Source organism: Choristoneura fumiferana, chromosome 19, assembly GCF_025370935.1.
Source record: "Choristoneura fumiferana chromosome 19, NRCan_CFum_1, whole genome shotgun sequence".
Lineage (NCBI taxonomy): Eukaryota > Metazoa > Arthropoda > Insecta > Lepidoptera > Tortricidae > Choristoneura > Choristoneura fumiferana.
Genome location: NC_133490.1, coordinates 5,952,993 through 5,972,020, shown reverse-complemented (window position 1 = coordinate 5,972,020; position 19,028 = coordinate 5,952,993). Strand labels below are relative to the sequence as shown.

Here is a 19,028-nt window from a genome sequence, read left to right as displayed (position 1 = left end):
CACTATACCTTAACTATACTCCAAGGGAAAAAACAATCACATTAAAAAATGAAATTGATTCTTCGTAAACACGTTTCATCATTAGAAGCCGTAACCATAGCGATGAGTATTTAAATTTACATGTAGACAGTCTAAGGGTTATTTACCATTATCTCTTAGTCATATTTACTTATACATACATCACGTACTACATTGTTAATAATGTATTAGTAAAAAATATGTCTATACTTGGATATGACCTACACTTTAAAACTTTTTAGATTTTTCGTTAGTAGAACGATCAATAGTTAAGCAAGCAAGGGAGAAAAAATTGTTACTGGTGTTTTTCAATCTGTGGGTCGCGTCGCGACTCCGGGGGGTCGCGGTATCTTTAAAATATCCCGTTATTGTGTATGATTATTCAATGTTTGTATTATCAACGTAAGATAATATAAATAACTGTTAGTGGAGGTAAGCAGGGGGTCGCCAAATATTTTCCAAACCAAAGGCGGCCACGTCCTGAAAGTTTGAAAAACACTGCTCTAGAGCTATCGCTTCGCTTTCAACGCTAATTCCGGCCTTCAATACTTAATTTTTCTAGACCACAGGTTTTTGGGGAAAAAAACCGGCCTTGATTATGCTATCAGCGGAATACCACGTTCAATCATCAACGTAGTCGTCTTCAACACCTGTCACACAGAGGTCAGGTCACGATGATTATCAGACAATAGTCTTTTGGGAAGTGGATCATGAGAACTTAGCGGTACACGGCGGCAGTGGGAACTTCACACGATCGTGAGGGGTGGTCAATGTAGCTGTAATGTTATGGTAATGTAAAAGGTGCTTTAAAGCTTGTGTGGATGTTCTTAAACTGTTCTCCGTATTTCGGGTCAGATTAAGGTTAAGACAAGAATTTTTCTTTAAAATTAAATATCAGCATGTTTAATTTTGAAGAAAAGCAGTCACATTGGAATTACATTGGCAGGTAACTTATTCGAACTTGTACACAGATCATAAGGTAGGACCTCTGGTGGTCAGATTGATTTGTTTGCTGACAGTACTTAACAAGACTCAGAAGGACTAAAATTTTACAGAAATTTTTTTTTTTAGTTAAGTAAAAAGTAAATAGGTCGCTGTAATAAAAACAATTTGGAGTAGCGGTAACTTGCGAAAGGTGTCACGTACGGGTGTAGTATATTTTATTATTACTATGCTTCTGCTCTAGGGAAGATATGTTGAACACATAAATTCGTATACCTATCTGATTCCTATGCCCAGTTTAACTTGCTACGATCAACTTCGTAGTTCAATGAAAGTAGGTACTCCCCCATGAGTAAGTTAAACTTAGTCCGTGCGGAGTCAGCTCGGCTCACAGCATTGCATTACGAAAAAAAAACCTAAAGAAGTCCACGACGAGCTTAAATGATAGTTTTCTACGAACTGGCCTACGCGCCTGTGTTAAACACATGTTCAACGACTGCTTATGTTTGTATGGTAACACAGCTCATTGTACCAGTGAATTTCAGTTTAATGTACTATTTTGCTAAATACTAAATGTTGGGTAGTATCTTCGGACTTGCTTCATACATCGGAATTCGCTTAAAAAAAATAGGACAAAACGGTACAGCTGTTCACACAAACGTTTTGCTTGTATCCAAGTCCGTTCTGACCGTAAAATGTGTAAACATAGTGTGGAAATTTAAATGAACAACGGAATATTTCTCATCATACACTAGGGCCTAGTGGGTGCAAATTAAAACAAGCCTCGTGAATAATTCAAACGATGCAAATCCGCACTACATTATTACGTTATTAAAAACGTATGCAGAATACTAAGTCGATTGCAGTTGCATCGCATAGAGTAATGATAGCAGAACGTAGTGACTGTATGTAGACATAGACATAAGACGTTGTCTTTGTAAGTGTCATTATTTACTATCTTGATGACACTTGAGGGTTATTATTACTGGATTATTTGTTTATTACTTCTATTCAGTTGAGTACTTCAATGCGACGCGGTGACTTTTTAGAGCCCATTTAATAAAATGAACAAATTAAATTCAAGCATTTTTTTAACATAGCTTTTATATGCGTCCAAGTTGTCTCGCAATATTCATTTCGCTCTACTGCGACGACCAATTGCATTGCTTGTCATCAAAAAACATTAATCTTATTTAGAAAAAAGTATTTATTTTTTCTATGTAGATGAATGAATTGATCGACCATAACAATGTAATTAAACCCTAATTCCTGCCATTAAAAAAGCGTGGTAGGTATTAAATTGCGCAATTTCGCCTTCAGCTTCACTCTAAAATATGCAATTTCGGCGCCAACTCATGGCACTCGAACAATGCAATGTTGCAAACTGCAAGGTTTCTACTTCCGTGCATCTAGATTAAAACGCATTTAGCTTGTGCAATCGTCGATCGCCTTTCCCTGGCAAACGAATTCGCAGCCACTTTCGATACCAATCGACAATCGAGTGCGTGGCTGCGTGTTTAATTTCGATCGAAGTTCGTTTCGATTGCGAAATTTTACGTAACGCTTGTCGATTCCATTTTTTTGCTACAATAAAATCGGGATGTGGATTATTTTATTGCGTAGTGAAGAAAGGTTATAAATTAAAGAATTGTTGCAACTGGCAGCTTGGTCTGAGCACACCAATGTTGCTATTTAAAATTTAATTTTTAGAATTTTCATCCAAGGCAATAAGCTACCTGTGTTCTCCGGGTCGTTAAGATCATTTAGGCTCAGATTTTCTAACTTGATAAACATTGATTTAATAGTTAGTTTGACGATTTCAAAATTCCAAATATACTAAAAGACTATAAGACCCTGTCCAGACAGAGCGATTGCGCGCGCGGGTACTCGCGCGTTCCCGAGGTACTAGAGCTACATAGACCCCGTCCAGATGCTCTCGCTATGGAAGCGCGATCATCCCATCCTACTTACGTCCCACGGCTGGGCACAAGCCCCCTCTCAGAATCTCACCAAATGTCTTACGATAAAAATATTGTTTTCTTAATACGTGTCCTGTAGTTAACAATGCCTTCAAGCGCTATACTTCCCTATAGAACTGATGCATGCTATGTGAGTTTGAGTTTAAAGAGTATCGAAGAGTAAACGTTGATTTTTAGTAAATAATCCATGTAAATAAGCCGATAGCGTGCATCTAAGTATCCAACGATAACTTTCGCAACATGAAAAGGTGAAACATTTTATGAGCCAGACCAAATGTCACCGTACCACCTAGTACTGATTTCAGTCTGGCTTATAGTATGGCTTCACAGCGTTTGACGACTTGTATCACCCAATAACAATGTTAATCGGTTTAGTGTCTTCTAAGCTGTTGCTTTAATTCGTATCGTTGGGTAGGTTTTCGTGAACAATCTATAATACGTAAACTCTTGTACATTAACTTTCGCTTTCGAAATAAGAATGTTTATAGCTTTTTCAGTTCCAGACAACGTTAAGTAACTGTCGAGTATTTTTGTTCTTTTATTTGATCGATCCGTCTGGTAGGAAATCGGTCCTTGGCTCTTTTGCCATTCTATTTCCAACTCCGATCAATTTTTCCATATTCTCATTGCCTCTTCGCATTATGTGGCCAAAATATGAAAGAATTGGTGGCATATGGTCGACGGATTTTCATCTTGAGCTGTGGTAGAACCATGATAGAATCGTCACATTTGTTCACTTGACAGTCCAGCCGACATATGATAAATTAAATGAAAAAGTTTATTGGTTTTAAATAAAAGCATAAAACATACTACCTTACCAAAATTAAAGTCAACCTACAACTAGAAGTAGGTCAAATCAGACTTGAAAGAGTTGATTAGACATATCCATCCACAGACACTGTGACAAGTGAAAGCTAATGCTTGGGAATGATGGCACTACTCGTGAACACGGCCACTGTAATGTTGCCGAAACGTCGAGGTAAATATTACTCGTGTGTGTTAGCGTGATAAGTCCTGTCCTGTGCGTGGTATTATGACTATGAGTGAAAATCACGAAAGTTTAAGACATTACATTACACCACTGTGTAGATCAGATCAGATCAGATCATAATGTTCGCTGGAACAATTTCAACGAAAACTATGTGTCAAGTCAACCAACTGCCAATTAACAAAAGTGCGGACTAAATTAGGAGTTAATAGAGTTAAAATATCTGTCAACTTGTCGCTCTGGTTCCAAACCGGAAAGCATTTATGATTCAACAATTACATTCTAGGAACGACAAAGATTAGTACCAGAAGAAGCGAGCACCTGCTTTTGACAGTCACGCGATCTATCATACTCATACTTATACGTGAATCTTAAAGAACAAAATAGGTTAATACAATTTAAATCAGCCTGACATCACGCATTAAGGGGAAGAACTAATTTTACATGAGATTTATATTACTGAATGTCGATATCTTGATCTTTTAAGAATCTTCAACCGCGGCATGGGGTTAAGCGATTCAAGCAAGACCCGTAAAAGTATAACGGTCGTTTCTAAGACATTTCAAAAACGTCTATAACAAAGGCGATAGATTGGATAAATAAGATCTTGTCTTTAGGCGTCAAATGACAAAGGCAGTAGCAAAAAACAGTAGTAAAAACTTTAGCACCCGGATATAAATTAAGTTTGAAGTAAATCTTTTTTAATTGTTCGTATCCAATTGCTTTTCTTCAATTTATTATTACAACTGTTACTATACTAACAAAGTATAGACCCTGAGTCGGAAATATGGATTTTTATCACGCCTCTACTGCAGAATAAGTAATAAGAAAAACATTATTTTATTAGTTGGACATCCATGAAAGTAAATCAATTTTGCATACTAACTTTCTTCCACGTCCATGATCGGATTGACTTGATATCAGACTGGTGTCTTTTTTAAAAACCTTTATCTTTTTTTAAATAAACTAATAACTGCGGCATTGATCTGCCTAATACGATGAAGTCTGTTAATTATGAGGGAAAAAGTACTGCATGCATAGTATTTCAAACAGAATCTTTATCAACAGTAAGCCGTTATGCGTTACTGAACGGAACGGGATGCAGTCCATGATAACATTGAAGATATAAATAGTATCATACTACGAAATTAAGTGCGATACAGCTCAATCATTGTATGGAAATGTGTGTGATTTGATATGCGTTGGTTAAAAGAGATAATATATCTAAATATATGGGGAATGAGAAGAAGAGTCGCTATTAGCTGCTTAATACGTGTGAATTTGCTGTGAAACTGGAGTATAGATACGTTAAGTTTTAACTATATTTAAATTTCATACTTAGGGGCTGTTTCACCATCCATTGATTAGTGTTAACTGACGGTTAAATGTGATGCCGTCTCTATTTGTTTTGTTCGAATAGACGGAGACGGCATCACATTTAACCGTCAGTTAACACTAATCAATGGATGGTGAAACAGCCCCTTAGTGTACGTTCGATTGAAACTTTTTTCTTCAGAATTATTTTATTATACGTGACCTATCCTATGAAAAGTGGGCAGGTGAAGACACTCGTGGTTAAACAATTTACGACACTGGTTCAACTGCAGTACCACTTCCTTGTTTAGAGCAGCGGTCTACAAAATCAGAATCGCCATGATGTTGTCCAACCTCCGATAGGAGAGGAATGGGAAGAAGACATGACCTATTTAATCAATAATCATTGACTCTGTCTGACGACCAACGCATTGACACGCTAGACACAGATGGCTAGCAAAAGTTAATTTTAACAAAGCATTCGTTTTAAAGATACTAACTGACGAACAAGACAATGTTGCCAGCAAATGAGTCTCGATTTAAATAATAATATATGCCAAGCGTTTCTTAGTCGACCTTTAATTGCTATATACTGTTAACGGAGGTAGTCATGCAGTGTTCGTTTTGCATTCATGGGAATTTCAACTGAAATACATGAAGAGATGTGGCGCGGAACGATAAAATGTACATAATTATATTAATCATCTGTATAATAAAACAATCTACCCACAATATATACAATAATATAATTTGTATTTACTACGTAGTAAAACATAAGGAATATCCACGTTTGTAAAACAAAGCTCAAAACAAAAACGCATCTCTACCCAGAATGTCCCGAATCTGTTATTTTTAACCGACTTCAAAAAAGGAGGAGGTTGGATTATTTACACTAAAAAGCGTGTTTGTATTTTTTGTTATACAATTTTTTATGGTCTTATTCAAGTCGCTGCAATCTTGGCAGAGTTGTCGATCGTCGGTTGAGACCGACAGCTTAGATCCGATCCTTTGAGTTTCATGACGGCTTCCGAGGAAAATTGTGGAAGTTTCCTCGTGCTTTCCACACCACAGTACTGGAATGGTTCGTATAAAGTTGGTCCGGTCGTATATTATTGCCTAACGCAACCGTTTTCAACACTTCTTTACATCTAACTGAGGATGAGGGTAGAAAGAGATGGTGTTTTAGCGCGCCGTCCCTCTTCCAAGTATCGCTAGATTTTTCAAGCAACGGCGACGACGGGAGACGAGCCGCATAGTGCGTACATAGCCTTAGACAACACAGTCATAGGTCTCTTAGGCTACGTACGCACTATGCGGTTAGCCGCGCAGTTTTAGTGTGCCGTCCCTCTATAAAGTATCGCTTGAGAAAGAGACGGCGCTCTATAACTGCTGGTTAGCCGCATATTGCGTGCGTCTGCGTAGCCTTAGTGGCCTTTATACACAGACATGATATAAACAAGCTGTTTATATGAAGTCCGTGCATTTACAATCCGCAAGAGAAGAGACAGGCTCGTCCTATTCTAAAAAAAAAACATAGTATCTAGTTGTGGTAACGTCAAGCTCTGGCATATCGTTCGTTCCTCTTATCTCGGTTATCTTAATGAATACTAGTAATTATTAATGAGCTCCACACAAGACAGCTTATTAATGAGCCGAGCGAGACTAGTCACGGACGGACGGTCAGACAAAGAAAGTTATTGTGATATTTTTGCATTGCTGACAAATTATATGGACGAGGGGAGAGTGATTTCTTGCGCTTTGATGTTGCTAATTGCATGGAAGAATTTATTGTTCTTATAAATGATACTGATTTGAGTTAGATAAATCAATATGTCTCACTAAAAATATCAAAAGAATTAAGCTTAATTATAAAGTTATCACAAGCCATTTTTGTTAATTTTATAACGGACAACTCCGTTGTATTTGTTCATAACATACTTTGATATTTTCTTATACACATGTAAATTAAAATTAAGTAGGTATACTTTTAATACCTACTTGTAATATTTTGTTCATTTATCGCCCATAAAATACAGTTAGACATTGCATTTTTACTTATGAACTACAGCGTCTCGCAATTAGATATCGTTTTCTAAATGTGAATTTAGTGATGAATGATGATCAAATTACACAAAGACAAACAATCATTTCTTTAACCGACTTAGAAGTAGGTTAGAACACAGCTTCAGCTATCTCTTTTTTAAAGATAGATGTGTGAGGGAGAGCGATGATGCTGGAGATGTTTGTAGGGCAATTCCATTTCACCAAGATACTGAAACTTTCCATGCGGCATTCTATCTTTAATGAGAAAAAGCTATCAAATGTTATCCGAACGTTTGCCAATCTAACGGATCCATAACGCTTAACAACCCACTTTAAACTATGTATACTTCTAATCCTCATCGACAACACAAACCAGTTCCGTCTAAGGTGTTGTTCTAAACACAGTACCGTTGCATGCCTTACCCCAATCGGAATATCCTTTGAGCGCCAGTATCGGACCTACGAGCTATTTGCACCAAACTTGTAGGCGCACGCGCACCGTTTCCGCAATGACAGCATGCCCGACACGTGCTTGAAATTCGATTGTTAAAGGTACTCTATGGCACAAAAGAAACGTGCGGGTAAGATGTTAGAGCAAAACGCCGTACACAGAGCGTTCTGTCAACTTCTGTCGTATAAGTGCGTCGTGCGTCCCATTTCAGCAATCGAAGGATTTAGGCAGCGAGATTCAATCAATAAACACCGCTGTGGTGTAACTGCCAAAAGGGTATTTTGAGAGACGTCTGGGCAGCAATAGAATAGACAGTTTAGATTATGCCATTTTCATATATCACGTGATAATAAAAAAAACTTGTAAAAAATAATCTGACTGTCTGCTACATAATGTTTCTTCAAGTTACGACTTTGAACTGAGAAAAAAAATACTGCACAAAATGTCGAATTTCTAGAACAAGTAAACGTCGGGTGACACTTTAGAGACGTTTATCCAAGGCGTGGTTTCCTTAATACCTGAACATACACGAAATTCTACGCTAATGCCATTCGAATTACGGTCTCCCGTCAAGCTTTACTTAATCACCAGTTTCGCATTTTTCCCCAGGCAAGGGTACTTCGTAATTATCATTCCCAGTAAACTGTCATGAGCAAAAACTGCGATATTCAGCGGAACGGGACGCGGCAAAAAAGCTGGTAAACGGCGAGGTCAACGGGGTGAAGTCTGAATACCTGATACAAATAGCTGACTTCAAGCTTATCGTAAATACCGGATGCATCAACATTGAATTTCCTCGAAACATTTGGTAGTTCATAAAACTTCAGTTTGTGTTCTTCATTAATAACACCCACGTTATCAAAACAAACGTTTGCTCGCTCAGCGCATTACAAATATTTCTCCGCGTCTCATAAACCCCCTCGTCACCTCCCGGCCCTCTTACCTTAATGCGCGGTGACTCACAGACTGTTGACCTAACCAAAGCGAACAAAACCGCGGTATGCTTTGTGTGAGTTAGATATCGGACGACGTTGCTTAGTGTGCGTAGGAAGGTATCTTCGAAGCTATGCGAGCCTGGTAACTCGGACGCTGTAAAGCCGTATTAAAGGATTTAGACGGCTTATTTCGAAAATCTTTATCGCTATATAGTTTTGTTATGACTGGCTTGCACTGTGATATCGATTATTTAACCCCTTTAGAACTATCCCTATTCATTATAACCCCAAGTGACGGACACGTGTTGTTTTGCAGTTGCAACTATAGCGTGTTACGCAACTATTTGCAACTCGATGTAATGCAAACCGAATAATAAACATTTCCAGCCCATTCTCTAAATGACCCAAAACATTTTAGCCTAATTTGTTAACTAAATAACGATTGACGTTTATTGTAATACGATAATGGATCGATTTTCTTATTTCGCTTTTTACTCTTGGATTGGTCAATTATAAGACGTTGTCACGCGCCATTGTTACTTAATTTGCTCTCACTATCGATTTTATTTATTACGATAATAACGACGTGTAGATAACGCATGTATCGAAATTAATCATATATTTTCGCGACAGAAAAATGTGTGAAAGAAATTTAGACGTAATTCGATTATCGAGGATTTAAACTAATTGTGGAGGAAAATTAATTAGTTAATACAAATCGCAGTTAGCCAAACATACGATAGACGATCCATCACGCAATATTGAACAATTTTATATTTATTTCTTTGTTTGCTTCAAAGCTTGCAAGTTAATTTTGATCCACTTTTAATTTTATTTACTTATGATCATTTATTTAATGGTTGAATTGACTTAAATTACATGTGTAGGTTACATACAATGCAAAATACAGTCAAGAAAAAGTACAGCCAGCGAAAGATTTAATACAATCTCTAGGAGGAAATTGGCCTTAAGGCCTTGTCGCAACAAGAAAGCGAGCCCTGTTGATTCACGGGCCGCAAGCCGCAAGCGATGCTCGATTGTATGCATTTAGTACGTAAACGAGTGATTCATTTTGACCACATCACTCATCGGTGAAAGTTGCCAGATGACAGAGCGATGGAATGTGCGAAAGGTTGAATTTCATCAGTTTTCTTAAGCTGTTGCCCGTGACTCCGTCTGCGAAGAATTCGTTTATCGCACGCCCGCGGGAATAAAAACTATTCAGGATCTCTAACTGTCGCTTTATCAAATGAAAGAGCGATGGTATGTGCGAAGGTCGAATTTCATCGGTGATACTGCAATACCGCGTATTGTAACTAGCTTTTTTCCACTGTACTAACAGTACTAACATTGTACTGTTTTGACAGTGAAAATTAGACCTTATGAAAAATGCTAGTTACGCGGTATTTCAGTATCACCGTCAGTTTTCTTAAGTAAATCCGTAAATCGCGCGCCCGCAGAAACTTAACAGTTTTCCGAGATAAAAACTTACTTTTGCAGGGTCTCAAACACACTTGATCTGAAGGGTTAACTTGAACTAACATTGTATGTGCTACAAACATTTCATTGCATCTTTAATGTCACTTATAAAGCAATCGTAACACGCTATGTAGTCTACCTTTCGACTAGCTAGGAGCAGTCTTTTTGGTTTGATAAGACTTTAGTCTTCGACACAGGGACTCTGCTTCAGCCTCATATAGATAGGTAATCTCAGCTTACCTAGAGATATCTAACGTCGTTAAATAACTAACCTTCGCTTACCTTATAGATCCTGTCCATTACAATATGCAAAACAGTTGACTCTTTAGCGCGTAAACGCTTACGACGGCATTCCATTAAATAAAGCTGCAATCCGCAAATAGGTACCTAAGTTCCATATGAACGAAATGAGACACCGATTCGCTCCACGTTGTTGAGTTCATTGTGCATTTTGAATGAGAAATTTAGGGTACCGCAAATAGAAGTTTATATGACTGTACTTTTTACACGGTCGTTTGCGGGGCATTGGCAACTGCCTTTTTGTTTTTTGTATTAGTACGAAATGATGATTAAGCTTGTTTATTTATGTGCCCGAACACGGCTTGCAAAGTCAAGCTTTATTTTAAAGGTCCTATATCCTATATTTCCCTTGGTGACGGCATCACGCCTGAACGGCTGGAACGGCTTTTTTGTTGTGTTTGTTATTGTCAGGAGAAGGTTCTAATAAAAGAAGATTCAGAAAATTAAAAAAAAACTACACCGGGGGCGAAGCCGCGGGCACCAGCTAGTATTTATATATATTCCACCTATTATGGTCAGCTCAGCTATCAATTCCAGTAAGGCATCATCAGCAGGTGCAATTATAACTGCACTTTTTAACAGTCAAAGGTTTTGAGTGGAGCTACAAACATAAAGAGAACAGTTATGCAGCATGTTATTTTTCTATTGAAACAGTTACATTAAAAGCCATAAATACACCGTTGTTTCTCAAAAACGCATACCAATCAACGTACGGAGCCCTTATAACAACATCTGGTCGAACTTGACTCGCCGCTTTTACTCATCGGTCATTGCCATTAAAAACTGTTCCGCCCATTATCGCAAGACACGTCGAGGGTCAAACAATCACACCTTCGACTTCGCTACAGCAGAACTACGCGGAGATAGGAGGATCTCTTGTAACTGGCGAGGCTTTTAAAGGATATTTTTTGCTAGTTTTAATGAGTATGTCACGAAGCTGCCTTGTTGGATGACAACTTGAAAAGAGTCGCTTTAAACGCAAAAGTTGGCTGTTCGGGTGGAGTTGAATCGTAATTGTATATGCTCTTGAGACCTGACTTTTTAACAGATTTGTTATTTTTGAAATTTATTTATTTACGTGTGCTCTGCCTACCCCATTTGGGAATACAGGCGTGATGTTTGTGTGTGTGTATTTCAATATGCTTAAAATTCTTTATTCAATGGAAAGTTCGTGCTTTATAAAGTACATTCGGCCGTTATTCTTAATTGCTTCTTTATAAAGTACGCGAGGACTCAGGAGGACAAATGACACCATTGAATTGCTTTCTTCAGCGTAAATCTCGCGGTATCAAATGCCATTTTGCACATGAACTCTGAAGAACACCGAGGTGCGAGCTCGGTTCGAGTCCCATGATCCTCAGCTTGAAGGCATAGCTCAAACCACTACGCTAACATGGCTTCCCCTAGGTTAAGTTACCTAACTTTTATGCAGCACAACCATATATTACGTCAGTACGCACTTGAGACCACATTCTTAGGCCAAGGCCGATGCATCGGACTACGCTCGAATGCCTCACTGTGCAAATAACCAGTATCAATTAAATACTATGTTAGATCATATAATTTAATGTCTGTAAAGATTTGATGGTAAGTTCAAGTTTGTACTGTCTGAGGAACGCAACAAGATAACTGGAAATTTCCATTCACAATATAATGAGAAGGTTTTGAGATTGGTTGGGGAGAAATGAAACTTACTAAAAACTATTGGGAACAGAACAAAGATAATAAGGCTTATCTGAGTGAAACTTTTAAGGGCGAAGAGAAGACCGAGTTTAATAAATCATTTCAAATAAATTAAGGAGAATGTCAGTCAGCGCCGCGTCATATAAAAGTAACGTTTAAAAGTAACGTTTATTTACTACAGCACAGCATTATATATAATAATAATAGTTTATTGCATATAAAAAAAAAGTACAAAAACAAATATTTATAAAACAGATAACAATCCGTAGGAAACAATTTGCTGTAGGTACATGTTCACACAACAATTAACCCTCTAACTCCTAAGCTAAGTAAAAACTTGTATTATAGGAATAGGAGTTAGTGGCCGACCATACGCAACCATGCACTTAAGGCATCACAAAAACGTGTCTAAATAATGCAAGATATATGTTCCTACGCCTAAATTTTGAAAGTAAAAAAAAATAAAAAAATAATCATAATAATAAAACTACAATTCTGAGTCTCAAAAATTTTACAACAATAATAATAGCAAACGAAGTCAACCGAGTATATGAGTAAACCGAGTATATGAGTCATGAAGGCAAGATATGGCGGATTAACAGTGGGGCGAAAGGGGCAGCTAGCTTTGGGCCTCCAGTCTCGGAGGCGCCTCCAAATCTCCGCAAGTTCTCATGATAAAATCTTGTTCCCTCAACAAGGTCAAAAATGTGTTCAGTACATTAACTTCTAATAGTGGGGGGTTTATTCGGCTTTGCCGCCCCGGGCCCCGAACGAGCTTAGTCCGCCAATGAGTATGGTGGGTAAAAAGGGGAAAAGAGTAGCGTGCAGTTCGTAAATGATGATGAATGGTCTAGTGTATGCTGGGGCGTGCATTGAGGGTAGGCACTGGCACTAGGCAGCTGCCTACCCTGGAATTGACCCACTGCACGCCAATGATGAATGATGAAATCTGTACCAATGTTTTACAGGAAAAAAAGAATAAGCTAAAGTTACCTTTTCTTCTTCTTTTAATAAAACCAGTGTTCTTATACTCTCTTTGCAATAACCATAGAGAACAAGTAATCTCTTTACAGTTAATATTCTTATAGGAAGCTTCTGTAGATCAAAGACATTAAAAGATAAACAACTCCTTTTATAGTTCAAAGTGTTCTTTGGTGAATCATTGCCACTTACAGCAAGGAGTGCCAAGTTTGTTTATGTTACCTGTCTGTCTGTATTTCATCAAGTAGCTAAAGTTATGTTTATATTTAATGGAACAGATAAGTTCTCAGTATCAACTGTTTTTGTCTATATGATCATCTACATACCAACTTAATGAGCAAGACCCATACATAGAAATGTTAATATATTTAATTAAACACATTTTATGTACCTACATGGTTGAAATTTTTGTTGAGTTGATTAATCACAAACATTAGGTACATTCATCAGTTAATGACTTAACAATGAATTAACTTCTACTAACATGAGCAAGAGGCATAATGTATACTCACAGACATTAAAATATGACATATAATGATAACATGAAGTTTAAATTTTTTGTTATGAGTAAGTAATAATAATCATTACAGTCATCACCAGATAATTATTTAAATATCAATTAATAAGTGCAAATGATGCAACTGACCAAAGATATTTCACTGCCTTGCTTAATTAAGTCTAAATAATTACCTAGACCTAGGTACATTATAGTAAAACCAACATATACATATTAATCATCACAAACTTGAACATTTTCTATTGCCACTAAGACTACATTGCCATACAGGAGAAACAATTACGACTTGTACTGTGAGAACATTCCATAGTGATAGTGGATTATGATTCAAGTATTTCAACTGCTACAATTTCAACATAGGGTGATGGCACCACCAGTCATAGAAACGAACCAATAGTGTTTTCTATTCAAAAACTTTCCACAATCATACTCAATAATGCCAAGGACATGTGCCTACTTAAAATTAATTCAACACATTTAGCAGCACAAGTGCCTTATTGACTTAGCTGACATCATCCGTATAGTTATGTTTTCCATTGGTACAAGCAACCTCTGTATCAATCAATATGATTAAATAATAAAAACTGGCTGCAAGCCTTTTAGGTCTTTTTGTCTAGATAACAGTTTAAGTTTGTTGAGTCAATTAATGCGGGATATTTATATTCACTTGTCATTTAATTAATCTAGCGGCTCAGTCAACCGGTGAATAATTAGAGAACTATACAATTTTCTGCATTAAAACCTATCTTTTGTTCTTTCCAGGGTCTCTTTAGCATCTCTGTGCCAAATTTCATCTACATTGGTTCAGTATGACTCTGTTGCAATATGAAAGCAATACATTACATAGAGTAGGTAAAATCCCAGAAAGTCCGGTAGACCTTTCCTTTAAAAAATTATGCTTTCCTTTAGAAACATTCATTTACTGAATCGTGTGACCAATTGACCATTACCAATGACAATCAGAAACAGATTGATTGATTTTAGGGTATATTAGCAAGTGAACCAACAACTGCAGTACTGTTAAATAATTCAGAACACAATGTCGCAAGTATTGATCTGCTATATATATCATAGTAGTAGAATAGAATTCCTTCTAAAGTATTTTAATAACACTTTGTTAAGAAACATTATCTTAGTCACATAAGCTACATGTACCCATGTGTAAAGGTAGGCATGTGTCATACATTACCCAAGAGGTATTTGTACTGTGCCACATGTTTTAGTATTCAAAAGGTGTATATAATTGTCTCCTTGACATGTTTTAGTCATGAACAGAATGACTACCTATCAGTCTTACATATTATAGCACAAAATGGAAGCTCTTACTGCTACAGTTTTCTTTTGTCTGTTTGGGACAACGGAGGCTTGGTTTTAAATTTCAAATAAGCTGTAAACTTGGAGGCATAATTCTCTAACATACTCAGAATCACAATTGTTTTCACCACTTCTTATGGTCATAATTATGGGATAGACTGAGGGTAGAATGAGGTATAGAATGCAAACACTAGCACCAGAGCGCTAGACGATACGGCCACAGGAAAGGAAAGCAAATTGTGTTGTAAGCTAATTTGGTTCCTGTTCCTAGGGCACCATAGAATTTAGTCACTATGACATTGAAGTTTTTCAGTAAGCTTTGTTATTTGACAAATAAAGTTATGCAGGATAAAGTTAGTTCTCTAATATACTTAGGAGCAAAGAAATCAAGGCGCCCTTGCAATATTTACATTGATTTTTATGTTTTTTAGGTTGTAAGTGTTATCATGGAAACATAAAAATTTGCTAGGTTGGCTCGATTTCTTTGCTCCCAAGTGTACATGAAAGCATAAAGTTTTTTTTAAAACTTTAACTTGAAGTCTATATAGCCCTTGTCTTGTATCAGTATAGTATGTTACAAGCAGGTATGTCTGGAATAAAATATCAATTAGGTGAAGTTAGTAAATAACAGTATAGGTAGGTACAGTCTAGGCCCTAGCCATTAGACTCTAGGGCATAAATATCCGCCAAAAAGAACCAAACCCAAAACATCAAAACTATCTACATATACACCTTTATGCCACTTTGGCTGTATTTATTTACACCCTTACTTATGGTTACATTATTTACACCCTTGACTGTACATTCACCAACATAATGTATTTAACAATTTGTGATCCTTATCCCCTCATATGCTTTTTTAAATCAGCAGAATTTGTGCTATTTAAAACAGTTGAGACTATAAATTCAGTACTTCTTTAGTTCCCCCATATGAGGGGTTAAACCATTTGTCAAGGTAGACCATTGTACTATTTAATTTGACTATTCACATACCTACATGTTTCATAGGTGTATAGAGCCTTGAGACAATCAGTACAGTAGGTACACAATAGTGATCAGTGACAAACACAATAAAAAAAAATCTTTACTATTATCAGTAGGAGGATTCTTGGAATATTTACCTATACTTGGTTTGGTTGGATAGGTATTTAACTAAATGTAAACAAAACAATGTCAGTTGGTGTCTTAAATATTGAAATTCCCCCATTAAACTATCTAAACATTTCCATTTATGTATTAAAATACCACTAGTCTAGTTTGTAATGATAATGTATAAAAACCTTGAATATACCAAATCTGGCAGCTGAAGTTTATTTATATTTAGTTAAATACCTATCCAAACCTAGTATAGTACAGATATTTTATGTTTGAAGACTAAGGTCATCATACTAATAATAAAAGGAAATAATTTTGTGAGTTGTGTGTATTTTTTCCTTAATGTGATGAAATTTATCAAATAGATAAATAATGTTCTTCAAGTTAGTTAGTGCCACAGGATCTGGGTACCTGAACTATGTCATCATCATCATAATAAAATTGTCTATGTATTTATCTAATTGTCTAATTATGTAAAATCTCGTAATTTCAACCAAGCCTGGAAATAAAAATGTTACATGGCTTTTCCTTATGCCACATGAAAGACAAACAAATTGAAAATTTTGGAAATTCCCATGAAAATTTCTCAAAATCCTGGACCTTCAAATGCTAGATCTAATGGTCCATGCGAGCGAATTCGCGGGTAAACAATAGTTGGGTATAAAAAAATTAACTACAGTTTGGTTGGAATGGCCGAATGGGTCAAGTTTATCTATAGGTATCTTGAAAACCAATCAACCCTGATAAGATAGATAACAGATATAACAGGTGCAATATAATATAATATTTAAGATATGTAATACCAGTGAGCACCTTGGCATAATTATTGTAACACCTTGATAAAACAATTCGGATTTTAAAAAAGTTGGTTGCACCCAAGCTAGGTTATTTTCAAGGCAGACCGGACCAGACCACACACGGTTCTCAATCTTAATGTTTTACACGCAGTTCGGGTACCTTATAAGGCAAGAAAGACATAGTTATAGAAAGCACTAAATACCGACTAAAATGTAATTGTATACGTTTAAAATATTATGCATCAGCCACTCCGGTTAAATTATAGATCAAAGTTAGGTGGTCCGGCCGGGTGCAAAATTTGAAACCGATGTTTGTATAAAATGTAATAAATACCTGAGCGAATTGCTCCTGGATTTCAGCTCTCTCCTCGTGCGTTAATTTGGAATTGTCTGCCATTGTCACAAATGTATGCTCACAAAAACTAAGATCACAACATCGACCACAATCCCGTAACTGTTTCAAGGTGCGAAACGAACTTAACTCGCACTTATTTCACTTACACACTAAATACTATAAAAATATAAAATCGGTTATAATCTTAATCACAGCACAGAACTTTATTTTATTGTAATGCGATTATGCAAATACGCACGCCACTCGCAGCGTAATCACAAACATTTACTGCAAAAACGAACAGCGAAACTCGCTCCACTCAACCAAAGTCCAATCCGAACCAACTTGAATGAAACCAACCAACCAGCAGCAGCTCAGCGCAGGTAGCGGCGCACGCAGCGCGCCCCTGACAGTGTTGTCATAAATTAAAGATTTTTAAAAGAATTATTTGTACTTCGTATTTTTATTTGTAAATTATACGGACTCTTTTTTTGGATAAAAATTAGCATTGTTTTATGATCTGGATAAAAATATGCGAATAATATGAACACAAATTATTTGCATATAGCAATAATTAAACAATTTCAAATAATGTCAATAGATGTCATTAGTGAGGCATTACAACAGTGACATCTTTGTTTAATTAACGTAATCTACAATTTTTGCGTTGCTATGGTTGAATCAAGTACTGCTATTCACCACTAGATGGCGTGCAGTGCTATAGAATAATCCAGAAACGGCAACCAAACAATTTCATCACAGAATATTCTCCAAAGATACGGAATCAGGGCTGTTCAACGTGTAGGACGTTCGCGACCAAAATATAAATATACATTTTTACTTAGTGTTCTAAAACTTGGAGTCCTATTTTATTTTCGCATCATTAGGAAAATAAATTCGAAAATGGTAAAAAAAATCTTATCTATCTGCTGTATGACGTCCACTGTAGGTCTCTCCCACAAACCTCCTTGGTTGAAAGCAGCTTGCATCCACAGTGAACCCGCGACATTAACCTGCAGGGCTACTACGAAACTCGAAACTCGAAGTTCGTGTCGTGCGGTCCCTCTGACACTTATACTGTTTAATACAAGAGCGAGAGGGACGGTACGATACGAACTTCGAGTTTCGAGTTTCGCACTTCGTATTTTGCCGTCCCGCTGACGCTTATATTATTTAATACGAAAGTGAGAGGGACGTTACGATACGAACTTCGATTATTGAATTTCATAGTTGTCCCCCAGCGGGGCTGCTACGAAACTCAGAACTCGAAGTTCGTATCGTGCCGCCCTCTCGCTCTCGTATTAAATAGTATAAGTGTCAGAGGGACCGCACGACACGAACTTCGAGTTTCGAGTTACGTAGTAGCCCTGCAGGTCATCCATCCATCTCGTTTGTGGACGTCCTACTGCGCTTGCTGATCCGCGGTTTTTACTCGAAAACCTTTTGGCCCCAACGACCATATGTGTAAAAAATTGTGTATGTTACCAATATCTGAAAATAAATAAGGTCAGTATTATTTTTCTAATCCACCCACATTCCAAATTAAACACTGCTTCGATCAGGTTTCGAATAGTCTTGTGTATTAAAAAATATAATAATTATGTAAATATAAGATTTAAAAAAATATAATTATGTATTTTCCGAGCCTGGGGAAGGTGCCCCATGTTCAGAGAATGTATTCGGAATAGAATAATAATAATAAGGCACACATTGAAAATTTCTACACTTCACGGAATTGTCTTGAATGTAAGAGAATATTTCCTGCATTGAAATGATCTAAATATTAAACTTCCAAATGCCTCTTTCTAAAATATTTCTAACTTTATTAATTCGAGAAATCTACCCAAAGTTAATTTCA

General features: G+C 36.8%; 2 protein-coding genes across 2 annotated transcripts in view; both read right to left on the bottom strand.

The window, feature by feature from the left end:
* Positions 1-17,549, bottom strand: part of Fim (plastin-2 fimbrin) — a 54,193-nt gene extending 36,644 nt beyond the window's left edge. The window contains exon 1 of the mRNA XM_074102684.1: positions 17,171-17,549. Coding sequence (XP_073958785.1) covers positions 17,171-17,233 — 63 coding nt within the window. The 5' untranslated portion in view covers positions 17,234-17,549. The remainder of the gene's footprint in view (positions 1-17,170) is intronic.
* Positions 1-19,028, bottom strand: part of LOC141438735 (polyamine-transporting ATPase 13A3-like) — a 426,124-nt gene that overhangs the window by 304,255 nt on the left and 102,841 nt on the right. The gene's annotated exons all lie outside the window — the stretch shown is intronic.